Source organism: Dipteris shenzhenensis, chromosome 21 (genome assembly GCF_047967505.1).
Source record: "Dipteris shenzhenensis isolate YYH24624 ecotype China chromosome 21, Dip_SZ_1.0, whole genome shotgun sequence".
NCBI classification, from domain to species: Eukaryota; Viridiplantae; Streptophyta; class Polypodiopsida; order Gleicheniales; family Dipteridaceae; genus Dipteris; species Dipteris shenzhenensis.
Genome location: NC_141616.1, coordinates 17044254 through 17064601, shown reverse-complemented (window position 1 = coordinate 17064601; position 20348 = coordinate 17044254). Strand labels below are relative to the sequence as shown.

Genomic DNA, 20348 nt, shown 5'->3' with positions numbered 1-20348 from the left:
GCGTAGACAATCTTATCCTAGCACTCTACCCTGTTTTGGGTAGTGTGATGTAATTTTGAGACAAATTGGATTGTGTCTCATGTAGTCTTAGGGTGGCACTATTCCCTATTGAAGTTTGGATAGTGTGGTGCAGACACGAGACATGATTAGATGCGTGAAAAGTGACTTGTTTGATGCTCTCTCTTAAGGAAAGATAGTGTATCCCAATCAATATTTAAAATATAGATGTTAATAGTGCATCTGTAGTTGACACTTTATCTTTATGTGAGATGATCTGCATTGCAACAAAGGATTGCTTCCTTAATCGACAATTACATTAATATTGGAGTTACCTTAGTTAATACTTTATCTTTTTGTGAGATGATGTGCTTTATAACAAAGACTTATACCCTAGATCCTTAAGGGAGAAGTATGATTGAGGCTTGCAAATATATAAATATGTATATTTTCCTATACACATCCAATTAATGTATGATAGGTCTTAGAATGAGTTGGAAAATGCAAGCCAAGTGATGTTGCAAAGTTTTTAGAGATTGCGCATATAGATAGGCTAGACAATGATGTGCATAAAATGTCACATAATATAGATTATCACACCAATATAATGTAGAATCAAATTGCATACAATACAAACATAATCCACTAATGTAATATTGAAAGAACTTGCATATGATTGTGATGTTTTTCATATAGATAATATTTGAAGACAAAACCATCCAATTTTCTCACTCTGATGTGAATGCACACTATTGCTTCTTCTTTTTGAATACACACTTTTTATAAATTAGGTGCATGCAACATTGGCTTTCAAAATTTCATGGCTCTGTCTATCCTTGTTCTTGCTCCTTCCCCCTCTCATTGCACTTGTCGCTTTCTCTTCAGGCATGTACTTTAATTTGGACTTCACTTAACCATGAGGAGTGCCTTAATGGATCATTTGGGTGACTTTATGCTTGTTTGCACTCTTCAGAAAATAAGGCTCTCCATTCTTGATCCATTTTCATTAAAAAGAAATCATATGGTACGATGTAGTTTGTCATGCCTTGCAAGAGAACTAGATAGAGGCTCCGAGATAGGAGAAGTGAAAATCTCGTCAAGGTACAAGGAGGAAAATTGATGGAACAATTATATCCAAATAGAAGACATAATTGTAATCTTTGTAAAGGGAAAAATAACACTAGGATGCATGCATTTGATTCACTCTATTTAAGCCTCCACTATTCCATTTCATACACCATTTTCGACTCCTTTTTCTTGGCTCTTGTACTTTTTCTACAACGTCTATCCCCTCTCACAATGGATCCCCTCCCAAACGTGTCATCCTGCTCCTCCATCTCTGCACAATCCGAGAGCGTCTCACACAATCTAATGTTCCTCCCCCAGTCTTGAAATGCGAGAGTTCCTCACACAATCATTCCTCACCTAATATTAAAATCGTGATATACGAGAGCTCCTCACACACTCTTAAAAAGCCCGATTTGGATTCTCTCTCCAACTTCACCATGTTGATAGAGGAAGTGGCTGTCAACATTGTCTATGAAAGTCAGAAGATTAACATTAGTGAAAGCATGATTGAAAAGGCGCTAGGCATTCTTGGGGGCAATTGCAAGCACAATTCTTGGAGAAATCGTGGAAGAGATCATATATTTTAGAAAAATACCCGAACGCTTAGATTAGTGCAGATGGTGGAGTCAAGGTTTTTGTTAGCCTTGAGTTAGGCTAACTGGTACGTGGTCACCGAGCGTCGACCTCAGTTAGGAGCAAGGAGCAGTGAAAATAGTTGAGCATCCATTTTGCAGCAAGAGGTGCAGCTAATCATGGCAATTCAACCAATAGGCGAGTAGCAATTGTTGCACCGAGAGCAAACACTCAAATAGAAGACAGTTCTTTAGGTAGAAATCAAGTTGTAATAGGAAAGAAAGACAACAAGAGACTCAGTGTACTGAGTTCTCTTCTTCTGATCTAAGTTGATAGGTTAGGGAGTGTTCATTGCAAGCCAAGGCGGCTTGGTTGTATCAAGTTGATTTGATCCAATGATAAAGAACATGCTATTGACTCTCTTCTTTTAACTCTGTTATTATGCTCTATTGTCTAAGTGTGCATGTCTAAGTGTGCAGCGCGTAAAAATTGGGTGTTCTCCTATCATCATATGGTTCTCCTCTATTAGCTAACCCTGACCTCCGAGTGTTTATTTGTTGGCATTTATTCTGCACCCGAGCACACTCATCTTAGGACTGCAAGAGCCTCTTCATTGAGCACAACAAAGGGTTGGGAAGTAGACCAAGCACTTCTAAGTTAGCTAGATGAGTTCAAAAGCATCAACATTTTGGCGATCCTACTGGGGAAGGGTCAAGTGAATCTTGAGTTGGCAAGCTATCAGGGTAGAAGAATTAGAGTACGAAGGTGTTGTGATAGTAGAGGAGAGAGTTCATGATGATAACCCATGATGAAGCAAAATAACTATTGGGCATTGTGGGCTATTATAGGAATTTATTCAAGTAACTCCAAACGAGTGGCATCAACTAGTAGTGGGCTTGGAGACCGGAGTTTGGAATGCAAAAATTAATCGGATTTCTATTTGACTACTTTTCGAATTAAGCAATGGTTGATACACGTTTGGAGAGACAAAGAAGATATGTGGCCAGACATGAAGAGTATATGAGCTAGAGGCAGTGGCTACATCTGACAATGCGATGTGGAGTAGTCTTGGAACCAAAATTCAATGCCCAAAGGAGGATGGTAGAAGCAACTGTCCAATAGGAGCAACGAGCGCAAGAAGAGAGACTCAGCTATGCTACCCTAGGGGTGGATGTTGACTATTATGCAGAGCCAAAAGGTCAGAACAATGGTGTCAAGCCGAGGCGTCCCAAAAGATTTGTGGGTACAGGCCCGTTGTGGCAAATGGGATCCAAGTACTGATCTATGGAGAGTTTGGATTTCGAACGGATGGCCATCTCCTTGGTAGAACAACAAAATGAATGCAAAGAACAACTCGGAGAGTGACGACGAGAACGTCTTCAGTGATAATCGGCTTTCATGCCCAAAGGGGTACATCCAGAAAGGTATGAAGTCAAAAGACCGGCTACAATTGATGGACAAAGAATCCATTGTCATGAAGTTAGGCATGCTTCTGATGGAGAGAGATGTAACCATAGAACTGAGGTGAATGAGGACCAGCTAAGGCAGTTTTTAGGATTTCCTCTCACAACACACGGAGATACTATTCGACCGATGAGTATACATCAAGTTGTACCCTTGAGACCTGAAGATAGTACCAATCGAGTCATGAATCTATAATGACCTCACAACTATGAAGGTGATGAGAAGTGGGGAGTGAGGGAGTCAGTTCTTCCAAGTGGTAGACCTACCTACTCGATTCTTGGGGCAAAAACGTTCAAGTCCATCTCCAACATCAAGTAAATTTCCAAAGTTTCAAAGGCACAGATGATGAAGATGCTTACAGTCACTTGTAGTTTTCTACGTGTCAGTCACATCAATGGTGCAACAATAGATGAAGAGTATATGGATTATTTTCCATGTACCTTAATTAAAAATGCTCAAAGGTGGTTAAATCAATTTCCAATTGGGTATTTCCCCGATTGGTATGCCATGTCATAAGCTTTCTTGCGGAGGTTTCGATAGGAGATTAATGAAGAGGACGTGCTCAGAACCAAGCTGAGTGAACTGAAGCAAAACAAAGGCCAGTCTATCGGCAAGAATTTTTGCTTAGGATGAGTGCCCTTATCAATCAATTGAGTACAGTTCTAAAGAGAAAATCTATGTGAGCCTAGTTAATCACAGGATGTACCTAGGTGGATCTGTGCAAACAAGGTGAAGAAGAAGGATAGTGAGAGTGACACCAAGGAGGCTCCAACAAAGAAGGATAAGCTAAAATTTGAGCTAAAAAAGGCCTTGAAAGAATTGGGCATTCGAGGTAAGCCAGATAATAATGAGAAGCAATGCAGTAAGTGTTCTAGGGGTGGACGTGTGGAAGAGGAATGCAAGACTAAGTATTGCAATACTTGCACCAAATTTGGCCATGATGATTCCAAATCGTGGTTTAACAGCAAAAATTTCCAAGTGTTAGTGAACCAAGTACCAGCTAATAACCGAAATCTGAGCAGCAAACCACTGCATCTTGAGCAAAAAGAGAAGGGTAAGAATGGTAAAGAGGAAAATGATACATCTAAAATCAAGTTTTTCTATTTTGGAGAAAACCATCTGCGTTTTCAATGTCCCATTTGGGTGGAACACTTAAAATTCTTAAAGAATAACATGGAAAGGAAAGAGGTATATCTAGAAAGCTGAGCAGTGGTAGCTAAGTTGCCAGATATGGTTGATGCTCAAGTAATCACCCAGTCAAAAGGTCAGTGGAAACGACTAAAGAAACTGATGCTTTAGGTAAAGACATCAACTGGAAGGCATAGAAAGAGTTGGCAGATAATATTGCAAGGGAGTTGAAAGGAAAGCTTCAGTAGTTGAAATGCCTGAGTAATTCCAGCACTCTGTTACCGAGCAAGGAGAATCCTTGGAATCTAGCTCTAAGGAAGAAGAAGCAAATATGCCACAGGAAACTAGCGCATAGCTAACTCAGGCATGGGAAATATTCAAGAACATGCAAGTTAGTTTGAATTTTATGGAGCTAATGCGTATAGCCCTATATTGTTGTGACTTCTTTGCTCAAAAAATTAAGGAGTCATCTAAGTAGCCAAAGGAAGTACAGTCCTTAGCCACTATGCTTGTGATTGATACACTAGTAGTTGATGAGGATGGTCCCATCATCACTATCAAGATTAAGAAGCAAACTATACCAGGTGTAATAGTGGACGGAGGATCATGAATAAACATCACTTCTGAAGAAATTTCCCAAAGGCTAAAGTTCAAGTCATATAAACCATCGCCATTCTGAGTGCAGATGGCAGATCAACAATTGGTTGATCCTAAGGGTATGCTCCAAGATGTGGTCATCTCGATAGGTGGCATTTGTTATACCGTCAGCTTTATTGTGATTGCTATGGAACAACATGCCTACCCAATCTTATTTGGAAGAACTTGGCTGAAAAGTGCAAAAGTACTCCATGATTGGGCTCTCAGGGGGGTCACTATGTACAAACCCTCTATATCACGTGCGTTCAAGACCTATTTCTATAATCCCTTATCTGTAAATTTTTCATTAATACAATGTACCCTTTTTCTATACAAATCTGTAAAATTTTCCCAATTTTGTTTTAAATACTTCCTTATGTAAATTAACTTTTGTAAAATTTAGATATTAAAAATGTCCTTCTGTTGAACTCACGTGATAGGGTTACATATGATGAGTGACCCCCCCGAGATTGGGCTATAAAAGAGATGACTATTAAGATAGAGGATCAAGATGTATGTATACTGACCAACCCTTGGAAGGTTTCAACCAATCCTTGGAAGAGGTGACTATTAAGATAGAGAGTTAAGATGTGTGTATACCGACCAACCCTTGGAAGGTTTTGAGTTATTGTCACCCTAAGAATCTAAAAGTCAAATATCCATTTCTGCAGGATGTTGAATTCTAGTTAATGGAGTTGCATATCATACCTATTGGTGAGATAGACATTTTCCAAGTAGCTACAAATATCAAGCAAAAGTTGAGAGATGAATAGATTTCTAAATACGAGGATCATTTTTTGAGCAATCTTATGGAAGACATTGAAGGACAAAGAGAGATTGTTGAAGTGTTAGTAACAATCACGCATCTCAGAACTAAACAATTAGTTCTAAAACCTACACAAGAGTTGATTCTGGGAACCCAAGATCACCCTGCCATGATAGTGGTAAGTGCCAATCTATCTATTGAGAAACTTGGATTAATAAGGTATGTATTTGACATGTATAAGGATGTGTTTGCATGGAGTTACAGAGATTTATGGGGATTTCCTTCTAAATTTTGTCAGCATAAGATACCTTTAGTGCCAGATGCTAAGCCAATCCGAGAGCAAAGGTACAAAATGAATCCCAATTATGTCAAGCAAGTCAAAGCCGAGTTGGATCAACTCTTACAAGTTGGATTTATATATGCTATAGATTGCAGTGACTGGATCTTCCTATTGTGGTTAAGCCTAATAAAAATGGCAAACTCTGAGTTTGTGTGGACTATCAAAAATTAAATGCCTAGACAGTTTATTGATGGGACTTTTGGATCAAGTTGCAGGACATGAGATGCACTCATTTATGGATGGCTATAGTGGGTATAATCAAATTATAGTGGATCCTGAAGATCAATCGAAAACTACTTTTATTACGAAGTGGGTTGCCTATACCACTAAAGTGATGCCTTTTGGATTGAGAAATGCCCCGTCAATCTTTCATAATTTATGGTGGAAACCTTCAGAGATTACCTCACTGAGTTCATTTTAATTTATTTAGATGAATTTTGTGTATATTTTGTTAAGAGCAATGTGATAATAGAGCAAGAATGTAAGACACGGAAGGCCTAAAATACACAATACAGAAAGTGCACAGAATGGAAGAGACAAAGAGACACTAATGCACATGGTTCACCTAGTGTGGGCTACGTCCATGAGGAAACAGCCAGTCCTACATCTTTCTCATCCAACAAGCGAGAAGATACAAGATACAAGTAGTATATCCACTGCTTTCTTGCTATGTGAGCCACACCCCTTACTTACAAATTTGACCACATAACTCATAAGCAACTCATGCACCAATTTTCATGTATTATTGGCTAGCCCCCTTTGGAACCCCCTGGTGACATCCTAAGGGGGCATCTAACCCCCATCATGGAATGGATATAAACATGCCTGGGTCTAACAGGCGGCCCAAAAAAAATCCTTTAAAAAAAAGATCAGGCTTCACATACAACATATTCCTTAGACATTGATTACCTGGGATACCTAGAGAAGGTTCTCTCAGATGCAGAAAAGCGGGTATCTCTTTGAATCTTGATAAGAGTGTGTTCTGTGTCCAAGTTGGTATTCTGCTAGGTCATGTTATTTCTAAGGATGGAATCAGAACCGAGCCAGGTAAAATAAAAGCCATAGAGCAGATGAACCTCAGAACTTAATTCAGTTACGTTCTTTTGTGGGGTTTATCACACAGGTTCATCAGGGACTTTGCCAAGATTGTAGCGCCCTTGTATGAATTGGCAAAAAAGGATGCCAAGTTTGAATGGAATGTCGAGTTGACTATAGTTTTTAATGATTTGCAAAACCGAGCAATGGCTACTCCAATTCTCAAACAATGAAGGTGGGATGTCATCTTCCATGTGCATGTGGATGCTTTTGGTTATGCTTTGGTAATTATTCTAGCTCAACCAGATGGTTGACTAGACTATCCAGTATATTATGCTAGCAGATTGCTAACACCTACTGAGTCAAACTATAGCACCACCGAGCAAGAAGCTTTCGGAATGGTTTTTATGTGTGCAAAAACTAAGGCATTATTGACTCAAAAATCCCTTTATGTTCTATGTGGACTATCAAGCTTTGCTTTATCTCATAAAAAAGACTGGATGCTTCTGTTGCAAGAATACAACTTCAAAATTATTCATAAACTAGGCAAGAGCCATGTGCGAACTGATTATTTGTCCAGGTTACCAGCACCCAAGCAAACGCATGGAGTCGACATGGAATTGCCAGATGCTAGCTTGTTTGTAATTGATTATTGTGAGAATGAATATGCCGAGTTGGTAAATTACCTATCTAAAGGCATATTTCTTGAAAGTATGCCTCAGGATAAGTGCAGATAACTAGTTCTCAAGGCATGGAAATACACTCTTATTGGTGGGTAGCTCTATCGATAGTGTGAAGATGGGAGTCTTCGCCATTTTGTGTTACCCATGAACGTGATGTTGTGTTGTAGGAGCCTCACTCAGGTCCAGTAAGAGGACACTTTCAAGGTGAGCTAATTGCTCAAAAATTCTTACAAGTAGGGTTATGGTGGGAGACATTATTCAAAGAGGCTCAAACCAGGTGTATGCAATGCAATGTGTGTTAGTGCACTAGATGTTTATTGGTTAATCACTTGATGCCTTTGCAACCCACTAGGCCATGAAAAGCCTTTTAGCATTGGGGTTTGGATTTTGTTGGTCCTTTTAAACTTGCAAGGTTCACTCAAAACAAGTATGTACTCATCGCCAAACTAACTATGCTACTAATTGGGCAAAAGCTAAGGCACTTTGAGACAACTCGGCTTGAAGCATAGCTAAGTTTGTCTATGAAAATATTATATGCAAGTATGGATGTCCTCTGCATCTTGTCAGTGATGATCAAGGTACGCATTTCCTAAATGATGTGATGCAATGGCTTAAAAAGGAATTCACGATCATGCATACAATTTCCACTACTTACTATGCTTGTGGTAATGGTGGTGAAGTCGAGTCTACTAACAAGACATTGGAACTCATTCTCAATAAGACAGTGCAGTCTCTGAAAGGCGAATGGGATACCAAGCTACACTCTACTTTGTGGGCTTATTAATGCATGATTAACATTAAGGGCTTATTAATGCAGACTCATCATGCTAAAGCAAGGGAGGCGCATGCAACCATTGATTTGATTGAAACTACAATTGCAGATTTAGATCAACTACATTTGGTTAGGAACTCTACTATTCATATTCATTTGCATACTCAGTATTCTTCATCGTCATCATCTTTAACAGCCATCTCTGTGCTCCTCTTTGCTATCATTTTCACATTTTTGTTAGCCTCTTTGAGCTCCCTTTCGCCTTCAAACCAATCTATTCTTTGCCTCCAACTTCCCCTGTAGTCACCTTCGATCCCCATATCTAGCTTTGTTATCTTTGTCGTGGATAAAGAGGGCAAAGCGTCAAGTTTGATAGAAGAGAAAGTGCATCTCTTGCATCTCCCCTCTATACCCAATCAAAGATTTTCTAGCAATGCCCTCATTGGTATTTAAGTGTCAAACGGGAGCAAGAAGAGGATCAAGAAGGAGAGGAACATGAAGAGTGGGAGGAGGAGCAAGGGGACAAGGAAGGTGAATAGAACAAGGAAGATGAGCAGGATTAACATGAAGAACGGGAAAATAAGGAAAGGGAGCAAGCATCAGAACAACAAGACATGTAGCCTATTGAGCAATAGGGTGGCAAGAAGAGGTTATGTGGGAGCAATGGTGAGGGCATCTCTGAGTAGGACAAACAAGGGGGAAACGGCAAGGATGGCAGCCCCAAATAATAGGAGAGGAGGGGAACAACCAATAGGGCACCTCTGAAGTAAAGGGTTCAATGGAAGAAGGTGGAGAAATGGTGGATCAAGAACCACCAAAAGAGTAAGAAGTCAGGATGAGAAAAGACGAGCCCTCACACAGAGCGAAGCAATAGGGGGCGAGATCATCACGCACCCCTCTCCCTTTGTTGCCACTCCATGCACCTCTTTAGAGCCTTGGACCCATGGAGCCATTTCCTCTTGTAAGGATGAACATCAGGATGGATCAGGCTGCCACCACAGAAAGGGAGTGGTAGGTGTTGAGAGAGAATATGGTCTGCATAGCGCAATCCCTTAACTACTTGGCAAACCATTGGATCCCTCTCTAGGTATTGTAGCATAATTTCTTCTTACAAGCCAAGTACTGAGAGGAGATGACTAGGTTCTTTGAGGGATAGATGGCCAACCTACGCAGAGTTGAAGGTGACCTCACTGCTACTGCTGAGTGTAAGCCTCTGTAGGAGCAACTCAAGGGCAAAAGGGAAAATCGCGTGGAGCTAGTTCAAGCACACTATTAGGTGTAGGGACATATCGAGCTTCAAATAGACTACATCAAACTACAATGTAAGGTGGAATGCCTGAAAGACCTCACAAACAAGGCCCAAGGCAATGTTGTATCCATTGCCACCAAAAACATGAAGATGCAACATGCCTTGCATGAACTGCAACAACAGTTCTTGGAGAGTAAATAGCAGTAATAGGCAGCTCAAGCCTGGGTCGAGGTTCTGGAGCAAGGGAATGCATGCCTAAGGGAGGTGGTCACAAAAGGGTAGGCCTTACAAGGGGAGCACACACAACTACAAGCTAAGCTAGACAAGAATCAATAGCTCCAGCAACTCATTCGTCTCCTCCAGGTGCTTAACGAGCATCCAAGCAACCTGCCTCATAGATAGCCACTAGATAATGATAGAGATAATGGACAAACTGGTGGGCTGAAATAGCCTATTTTGAGCAAGTAGATAGGTATCTTAGCCGAGCATTTCTCGGACAAGGGAGGTGCTTCATAGACTAAGGGGATAGAAGGAGTCACAGCCTAGACTCTATTGATCCTGCACTCAAGTCAAGTAGCCAGTATCGAACAGGTGACACAAACAGACTACATTTTTAATGCGTCAATGTAGATCCAAGTTTTGGTAGAAGTGTTGGATAAGGAAGTGAAGATAGAATAGCTCTGATTGTTTTATTTGTTCTACACCCAAGCATGCTCATCTTAGGACTGCAAGAGCGAGCATCTTCATTGAGCACAGCACCAGGTTGGGAAGTAGACCGAGCACTTCTAAGTTAGCTGGGTGAGTTCAAAAGCATTAGGAGTTTAGAGCTTGCCAATTGATGTTTAGGATGTGTTGAAATAAACAAGGTAGTCCTTTCATGATACAAGAGAAGCTGTGATGTTCCAGCATGTTCAAGTAGTAGTAGAGCAATTGAGTGGGCGTATGATCTCTTTTTCAAAGGCGAATCTCCAAGAGTGTGGTGACTAACTTGAAGAATTGCAAGGATGGCAAATCCAAATTTTCATCTTAGTCAATCAGGGTTTCTATGCACTTGATGGGGACTTCCCTCAAATTAGTTTTTGATCAATATGATAGGAAGATTAATTTCCCACATACGAAATCCACCGATGCAACAAAGATAGCACAGCATGAGAGAATGCTTAGGGAGGGTGCCAAACCCAAGGTGGAGGAGGTAGAATCGAAGGCCTTGCAGGCACGAGAAAAAGCTGACGCCACGAAAAAATGGCTGAGATGGGAAAACATAGAAGAGGAGAAGCAGAGAAGTGCATCAAGCTGCTACATCAATAGCCTGATGATGTTAGAATAGATAGGGACAAAATGGAGCAAGAGATAATAGGAATGAAAGCATTTCTTGAAGGAGAGCTGACAAGGAGGCTCTTTACTAATGGCTCTACAAAATGCAGAACACAATGAACATCGATAAAGACAAAATGATAGAGTAACTAAAAGAATGTAGAAACTAGAGGATTGATGCAGGAGCTGTGAGAGAGCTTCAAGTGAAGGAAGGATGCATATCGGGTAGAGAGTACCCATGGTGGAGGGGATAATGAGAATGTGCAATATTGGAAGGATATCTACAATCCATGGAATCAAATTGTACTAGGGCTCTGCAACACAAGCAGTCCTCTGTCCTGTTTGAAAACCAACAGAGTGGATCTCTTGGAAGATGCCTATACAGAAGCCGAGCACTACATAATTTCACCAGTTGTGGTGAGTCATCATTTGTCTCTCTGACTCTCTCCATTGGTTGTCATGACATCTTCACGCAAAGGGAAAACTTGAACTGCCTCTAATCTTTTCATAGTTGCAATTTTCTCATAATTGTCATGATCCCTTGTTGTGATGCAAGACCCCTATGGACAGATTGGATGTGAGCCATGTTACAGCATATTCATGGGCATCTTGGTATTTTAATAGCACTTTCTTAATAATAGCACCACATCCATCATGTTTCCCCTTGCCATGGCTAGACCCAAAGAAATTCCCCCTCATGTTTAGACGAGAGTCCCCATATACTTTAAAATTTTGTACATTACATCAAGATGCCCACGAGCACATGCCCAAAAGAAGGGAAATGTACACAATCACCCCAGAAAGTTACAAAGCAATGTATAATAGCATGCCCTTTGGGATTTGTATTGATGCCTTGTATATGAGTTATCTACGGGGCTTGGCATTTTGCAAGTAAGTTTTGCGAGTTTTGTGACTTTTTATTGAATTTTTTCCATAGCTCATGGCATGCCATTAAAGATCATATGGTGTAGAGCTCTTACAACCACCTTGATCTCTAGCTACAAGGATTGATTTGACTCAACTATAGCTTGTCGGCACCTTCATTTGATTGATGTATGCTAGTTAGCAATGCTACATATGATAGTAAGCAACATTGCTAACAATGCTAGAACTAACAATGGTAACAGTACGGTGCCCCAACATATTCCTTTGGTTTAGAATACACTCCCAGGCATAATTCTTTTAAGGAAAATATTAAAGTTGAATGTTTTATGACTTATGCCATGATTCTTATGTCCCCCATGTAACTTTTAATGGAAGATCCTAATTATGTGGTGGTGGTTTCATGAATGGAAATTGAAAAGTCTTTTGCATATAAAAAGCACGCATTCCTCATTTTTTAGCACTAACTGCAACTACATTAAACATCTTTTATTTCCATAGAAGAGTCTCTCCTCTTCAATAAACCAAGAGGTAGATTTCATGCACTCTTGTTTGTGTACCGTGTAAATATTGTAGCTTAACTATGGAATACGTATTGTGTACTAGTTAAGATCATTGCTACTGTTGGCTCAAGCATTGCTGCTGCTTGGCCTGGCCTACGAGAGCTCCTGCACAATTTGCGATAAGATTAGCGAGTGTGCTGGTAGGATGGATGGGTGGCGAGCTTGCTCCAGATTTGTACTGAGGGGCGCTTGCGGGTCCGAATTGCATGAACTCGTGGAATGTTGTCCCGTTCAAGAGCAAATTGTTGACGGATTGAATGGTTCCAGTCATATCTAGATCAGCACCGGCTCCAGCAAACCATGGAGTGACTTCAGTTTTCATGCTTGCAATGAATACGTTACTCTCCACCAGTACTTTGGCATGCGCGCGAGCTCCCACCGCATAGTAACCCCAGTTCGTATGGAGGTTGTTGACAACATGGCAATATCCCCATCTGTACAAAACGATGAAATTCTATACGTTCAGATTAATATCAAACAAGAATGACACTTCCTTTCACGTGAGCAGAGTTGAAGCAGATACAGATTCGTCATAAGCGTTCTGATATTAATGTTGCTAACATCAAGCGCTAGTGCTTGCCCAAACTCCTTAACTTTTATCGGGAAGTTGTACTGAATTCACCTGCAGTGAGGCATCCGTTGCATGGAATCCTTGAACCAATTTCGATAGACAGTCACACGCATTGACTGGTCCTCCATATCCGCATCGGAGGCTCCCAAAAGCATATTAAAGTTGTGATTCGTAAGGAAACAATTTGATATAGTCACATCTGTGGAACCTTGGAGAACTGATACAAGGCCTAGTTTTGCATTGAAGGAAGTAAGGTGATCAACCCATACTTTCGAAGAGCCCGCGAATATATGGACTGTATCACTTCCATCCAGGGAATTGATTTGGAGATTGTGAAGAATCACGTTATGCACCCCTCCGAGTACAACGTTCCTGCCCGTGATTGTCACGTTCACTCCACGGCCATCAATTGTTGTAGAGCTCTTCACCCAAAGCATGTCTTGCAAAACTATCAATGTATCTCTCGCAAAAGTGATCCACACCCCGTTGGCATCGCCAGCTGCAAGATTTACGCCATATCTCAGAGTACCCGGCTGAGGATCTTGAGGATTGTCGAGAGGACTTGTAACCATGTAGTCTTTTCCCGCTGCTCCGCCAGTAACGCCAGCAGCAAATCCTACAACGCACTTTGGAAGTCCCTTTCCAACGCCACAGCTGGAGAATTGGCATTTTGTTCCGTCGACCAAGCATGCCCCATTGTTATCGTTTCCCCCTGAGGAAGTACATCGTTCAGAATTATGAAGATTCTACTCAGATTACCCTGGAAGTGTGAAAACAATGGGCGATAATGTCTACCTGTGCTTTCCGGGCGTGCAAACGAAGTTGGAGCGACTTTCTGCTGGCTCTCTAGCAATGTCACGGTTGTTGCAGCAGCGTCTACTTGTTGTAAAGCCTGCTTGGTTAAGTAAAGCACAGCCTGCGATAACTGAATCTGCACATAGGTGGACTTCATCACGAGACTCCTTCGATTATGGAAATCAAGTAAGAAACTTCCGAGGAAGAAGTGATATTTATTATTTCGAGTGCTCACCGGGCTTGAAGCGAGAACCCCATTGCAGTCGGAAATGGTCTTCTTGGCACTGAGCAGCTGATTCGATGCTTCCCGATAATTGTCCTCGAGAAGGAGAGTTTCAACCCACCGGATGGAACCCAAAGCTGTGTTTATCTGGGCCTTACAGTTGCCGATAGATCCCCGCAAAGCCAAAGCCCTTTGGAGGAGCTGCTGGGCCTTTTCAAGGCTCGCAACGCTCTTGGACTCGAGGGCATCGGTGTCGACAGGGGTAGGATTGGGCAAACCGTATTGAAATGAAAGCTCAGCAAGTGCAAAATGGTGGGAGATGAGGAGGCTGAAAAGAGGCAAAACAACAAACATAGTGCTGCAGTAAGCCATTGCAAAAGCATGAGGAAACTGTGCGCTAATTAGCAGAGGTCGGCAGACATCGAGCTCTTTCGTTATATATATAAACAGTTTTGCATGGATTTGTCACACTACGCGAATGATCGCATACAAACAGTCGCAACGATACGCCATTCGCTAAAAGCCTCACTAATACAACACTTCATCCTTTTAGGCCACTTCACCGTTCCCTTTTTTTTCCCTTCCCCAAATGGGTAGGCCTTAGTATTCGTTCGGACTTGAAAGCGGAAAATTGAGAATGTAAGAATTTCTTTATTCTGTCAAATTTTTATAGGAATTTCTTTATTCTGTCAAATTTTTATAGGAATTTCTTGGTTTTTTTCACTTTTGCCTCACTACTCTTTGCGGGGGTCTTTGGTCTTCATTTGGGCTAGCTCCTTAGCTTGATGTGGTATTTTAGGGGAAGCTTTTACCTCAGCGCTCTTTGCAGAGTCTTTGCTCTTCATTCGGGCTGGCTCCTTAGGTTGATGTCGTTTTTAGGGGAAGCTTCCTCAGCATAATTATGACTGGGTGGGATCGTTCTCAGCTCAGTTGCCTTCTCAGCTCCATGGCAAGCTTTCTTAGGTTTCTTGCATAAAATGTTCACTCTTGATCATGCGAATGGAACCCGATGACAAAATATGAAGAGGGGAGAGGAGAAGAGTGGAGATCAGGAGAGAGGGCACAGTTAGAGTATACACTAGATTCAATTAAAAATGTAGAATATATACAAACTCATTCAGGGTTAGGGTTAGGGGATCTAACCCTTTCCTTTATAGCACTCTATTGGGTTAGTGCTATGCACATATGATCACATGATGGTGCTATGCACACGTGATCACATGATGTTAAGCGTGAACTCTCAACACCTTCCCTCAAGATCAACATCATGAAGTAGGCCTTCCCTTAAGATGATGATTCTGGGGAATCAAAGAAGGACTAAGCATTACATTCCATCACACCCCTTTAATGGGAATGTCCTTCCTCTGCTTCAAACCAAGAGCTAATCGGTGTTTCTCGAAAAGCTCTTTACCGAGTGGTTTGGTAAAGATGTCTATAACATTTTCTTTGCTATCACAATGCTGCAGTGTGATGTCACCAAGTAACACTCTTTCTCTGATGAAGTGCTCTCTGACATCAATGTGCTTTGTCCTGGAGTGATATACTGGATTCTTGGCCAATGCTTGAGCCGATTGATTATCACAGTATATTGTTGTTGGCTTTGACTCCTTTGACTCATCAAAGTAATTTGTTTCTGACAATAGTCTTCTGAGCCATATAGCCTCACATGCACCTGTAGTGAGTGCTCTATATTCTGCTTCAGTCAAAGACGAAGAAACAGTTGGTTGTTTGTTTGACAACCATGATATAGCACCTTTACCAAGGAGAAATGCATATCCATGTGTCGATCTCATGGTCTCAAGATCTCCGGCATAGTCAATCCCAAACTATCTTGTACCTTTGATGTATCTCAAGACTCTTTTGGCTACATTCTAGTGAGACTATTTTGGATTTGCCATAAACTGTGCTAGTAATCTTACTGCATAATAAATATCTGGCCGAGTGATAGTCAGATATATAAGAGATCTAATGCGCTGTCTGTAGTACCTGTCATTGACTATAGGCTTTTCTGAATCTTTAGTAAGTTTTAAACTCTATTCCATGAGAGTGGCTGCAATCTTGCAATTTGCCATATAAAACTTCTTCAGGAGACTGTCAACATACTTTAGCTGACTCATGAATGTGCTATCTGGATCTCTCCAAAACTCAATTCCATGACAATATTGCATAAGTCCAAGATCTTTCATATTGAACTCTGGAAATAAGTCTTGTTTTAGTTTTCTGATGAAGCTATCCTTGCTTTCGGTCACAATCAGCTCATCTACGTACAAAAGTGCAATAGTAATGTCTTTCCCTTGAACTTTGTAGTAGAGTGTATGATTTGCATTGGATTTCATGTATCCTAGACTAGCAAAATACTTGTTAATTTTGCTATACCAACTTCTGGGTGCTTGCTTTAAGCCGTAGAGACTCTTTTTGAGATGGCAAACCTTATTCTCTTTTCCTGGTTCAACATAACCTGATGGTTGTTGCATGTAGACTTCCTCGTCTAGATAACGACGATTGAGAAATGCATTCTTGACATCGAGCTGGTACACATTCCATCTGCTGAGTGTCACTAGTGATATCAAGACCGTATGGAATCCATCTTTGCTACTGGAGCATAGGTCTCATCATAGTCCTGACCATATTGCTGTGCAAATCCTTTTGCAAACTAGTCTGGCCTTATATCTTTATATACTGCCATCTGGATTGTACCTCACTTTGTATACCCATTTGTTTGCTATGGCCTTCTTTCCTGGTGGAAGGTCACATAATTTCGAACTATTATTCTTATACACAACATCCATTTCTTCATTCATAGTAGTTTGCCATTCTGGCTTGTCTACTGCATCTTCGAAGTACACTGGCTCTTCTGTAGCCATGATGGTAGTCATAAGAGCATAGTTGGTGGTTTCCACCTGAATTGCTTTGCCTTTCTAAGCATATGGCAATCTGGCTGGTGGTCTTCTTTCCCTAGTAGACCATCTGAGCTGCTGTGGCTCTACTTGGGGTGTTGCTGGCAATTCGTGCTCTTCTTTATCAACCTGTTTTGTAGATGACTGTGAAGTCGATGCTTCTATCTCCTGTGTAGGTGAGGTTTTCCATTCTGATTCTTCATCAAAGATTACATCTCTAGAGATAATGACTTTGCGGTTGATGGGATCACTAGGGGGGTCACTCATCATATGTAACCCTATCATGTGAGTTCAATAGAAGGATACTTTTAAATTACCAAAAATTAATCTACATAAGGGTGTATTTAAAATAATTTTGGAAAAAAATTACAGATTTGTATAGAATAAGGGTACATTTTATCAAGGAAGAATTTACAGATAAGGGATTTTACAAATATGCCTTGAACGCACGTGATATAGAGGGTTTATACATAGTTACCCATCTGAGTGGGATCATACAACTTGTATGCTTTGCTTTCTTTGCTGTAGCCAACCATGATGCATTTGCATGACTTTGCATCCAATTTCCTGCGATGATTGATCATCATGTATGTGGGCATATGCTATACAACCAAATATGCAGAGATGCCCAATGTGTGGCTTATACCAGTGAATGCTTCATAAGGAGTCATACGCTATATCGGTTCGGTAGCAAGCCAATTAATCAAGTAGTTTGCTGTAGCTATTGCTTTTTCCCAATACTGATTCAGAAGATGCTTCTCACTAAGCATTGCTCTAGCACTATCTGCTAAAGTCCCATTCTTCCTTTCAGCTCTTGCATTCTATTGAGGAGTATCTGCACAAGTGAATTGTCTTCGAATGCCGTGATTTCTGCAAAAGTTCATGAATGCTGAAGAGATGTATTCACCTCCTCTATCTGATCTCATGACTTTGATCTTTCTGCCTATCTGGTTTTCTACCATGGCTTTGAATTCTTGAAATTTGGAAAACACTTCAAATTTCTCTTTTAGAAAGTAGACCCAATAATATCTGCTGTAGTCGTCGATGAAAGTCAAGTAGTAAAGTGAACCATTGATGTTGCAGGTCTGGGCATAACCCCATACATTTGTATGAATCAAATCAAGAATACCTCGTGCACGAGAGGTACTTCTGCCAAAGTTGGTTCGCTTTTGTTTGCTGAAGCAAAATGCTTTGCAAACTTTTCCATGAAACTATAGCTTCAGGATCCCAAGTCCCATATTCTGATTCCTGCAATCTAACAAGTACTTGAAGTTGACATGACCATATCTCTTGTGCCATTTTGCAGATAGTGGCATCTATTGCAGTTGAGCTAACACGGCATGCTTATCTAGTACTGTAGATAGCATTCTGTATAAGAATCATTCCTTGACACCTTTTGCTACTAGCTGACATCTTTTGGATTTATCTCTGATATTGCATTCATCTTCGTCGAAGATGACTCTGTAGTTGTGTTCCGTCATTTGACCTACTAACAAGAGGTTCTTGCTAAGCTTCGGAACATAGAACACATCTTTCATCAATCCTTTCATACTAGTGAAACTATTCATAGGGATAACACCTATCCCTTGAACTGGATTTGGTTTATTGTCTACTGTGTAGATGACATTTTTTTGACCTTCTAGTGGTTCCATCTCTGTGAACTGTTCCTGATGATTTATCATATGAGATGATGCACCGATGTACCAAGGATCCTATTTCACTTGGTCGGCTTAATAGCTGTAATCCTCTTTAGGATTGAAATCAGAGTCTAGGTACATTGTATCAGTCTGCTGCATTTCCTCGCTTGCAAGAAACATATTCCCATGTTCATTTGTAAAATGATTGTGACTAGAATGTCCACCACGATGATTTCCTCTGCCGCAAAAATTTCCTCGATTACTACTGGATTGACTGCCTTAGTTGTATTGCTTCTTGCAGCAATCTCTTTCATAGTGTCCAAACTTGTGACAGTAGTTGCACTAGATGTTTGACACATTGGTGGATGCATTCCCTCGTCCTTGAAATCTTCCTTGGTTGGAATGGTTTCCTCTTTGGTGATTCTGATGCTGATGCTGACTTTGATTTTGTTGTTGATGATGACCACTTCTCTAGTATGATCTACCTCTGCCTCTGCCTCTACCTCTACCTCTACTTCTGCCTAAAGCTATGAATGCCTGATCATTAGAATGACCTTTTTGAGCTTGAATTGCCTGAGTTCTGAGTTCTTCACCAAGTAAGACTGACTGAAGTTCTTCCAGTGTCGGAATTCGTCATTGGATGGCAATACTCTAGACTAGATTCTTGTATCCCTCTCCTAGTCCATTCAGGATCACTTGAACCATTTCTGCGGGGTTCATAGTCTCTCCTGCTGGCTGCAAGTTGATTTTTGTAGACTTTTATCCGAAGTACATAAGCATGACCGGTTTCATTGTTGCAGAAACTCTAGCTGATCTGGTTTCTCAGTGTGAGAATCCTGGATGTGTTCTTAGACTCGTAAAGAGCTGCAAACATATCCCATGCTTCTTTTGATGTCTTGACTGTGTTGAGCTGTCCTAGCATGACATCTTGCACATTCTGCTTGATCAGATGATAGGCGTACTTGTCTTTCTTATCCCATTCTACCTAAGCTCGAGAAATGGCAGGATCTGCTACAGGTGCAAAAACTATTTGTGTAGCTGTAGATGCCATTGTAGATATAGCAAGTGATGTGTCATTGATGATGTGGCAAATGATGTGGTAAATGACATGTCACGATGTGGCAGATGACATGTCATTGATGATGTGGTAGTTGAGTTGGTAGGGGTGATGTGGCCTGAGTGACATGGCAGTCGATGACTACCCTGATGATGTGTTTCGATAAGATTGTTGACCTGGCAGTTGTCTACCATGTGTCAATTGGGTTATGATGATGTGGCACTTGACTAGCCACTGATGATGGGATCAGGCTACTGCCACGTATCATAAGGAGGGCTACCAAAATCTTCAAGATTTCGTCGTCTTTCCTGTTGAGGTCATGGGGATCGTTGGCAAGCTACGTGTGTGCAGTCATTGCTGCTACTGTCCTCAGATCACATTGGATTCATGGGGGCTGTGAGCTTGTCGATGCCGTAGCCTATGGAGCCTTTGTGGAAGAAGCCTCATGTCTATTGAAGGAGCCGCTTAGGTGAGCTTTAGAGTTGCGCGGCCGGCTAGAGCCGTAGGCTTTCGTTGTGGAGTAGAGTCATGAGGTGGCGTGGTTGTTTGAGGACCCGGTTGGAGAGGTTGGTCACGGGTGTGCTTGGAGTCTATAGGCTTTGCCTTTGTTGAAGGTGTTGAAGGCAACTCGTTGGACTCTGTGTAGGAGCACAGGAGGTAGCGATGCAAAGTCGTTGGAAGAGCAGCTGCTGTTACGT

The 20348-nt window shown here is 41.2% G+C and overlaps 1 protein-coding gene across 1 annotated transcript; it reads right to left on the bottom strand.

The window, feature by feature from the left end:
* Positions 1-12525: 12525 nt before the first annotated feature.
* On the bottom strand, positions 12526-14904 carry LOC147888559 (putative pectate lyase 22). Its single transcript, XM_087392318.1, has 6 exons — positions 14872-14904; positions 14534-14715; positions 14072-14387; positions 13837-13972; positions 13093-13753; positions 12526-12904 (listed from the first exon to the last, which is right to left on the bottom strand). The coding sequence occupies exons 1-6, from the start codon at positions 14902-14904 to the stop codon at positions 12526-12528; spliced, it is 1707 nt and encodes a 568-aa protein (XP_087248444.1).
* Between the last annotated feature and the right edge of the window lie 5444 nt (positions 14905-20348).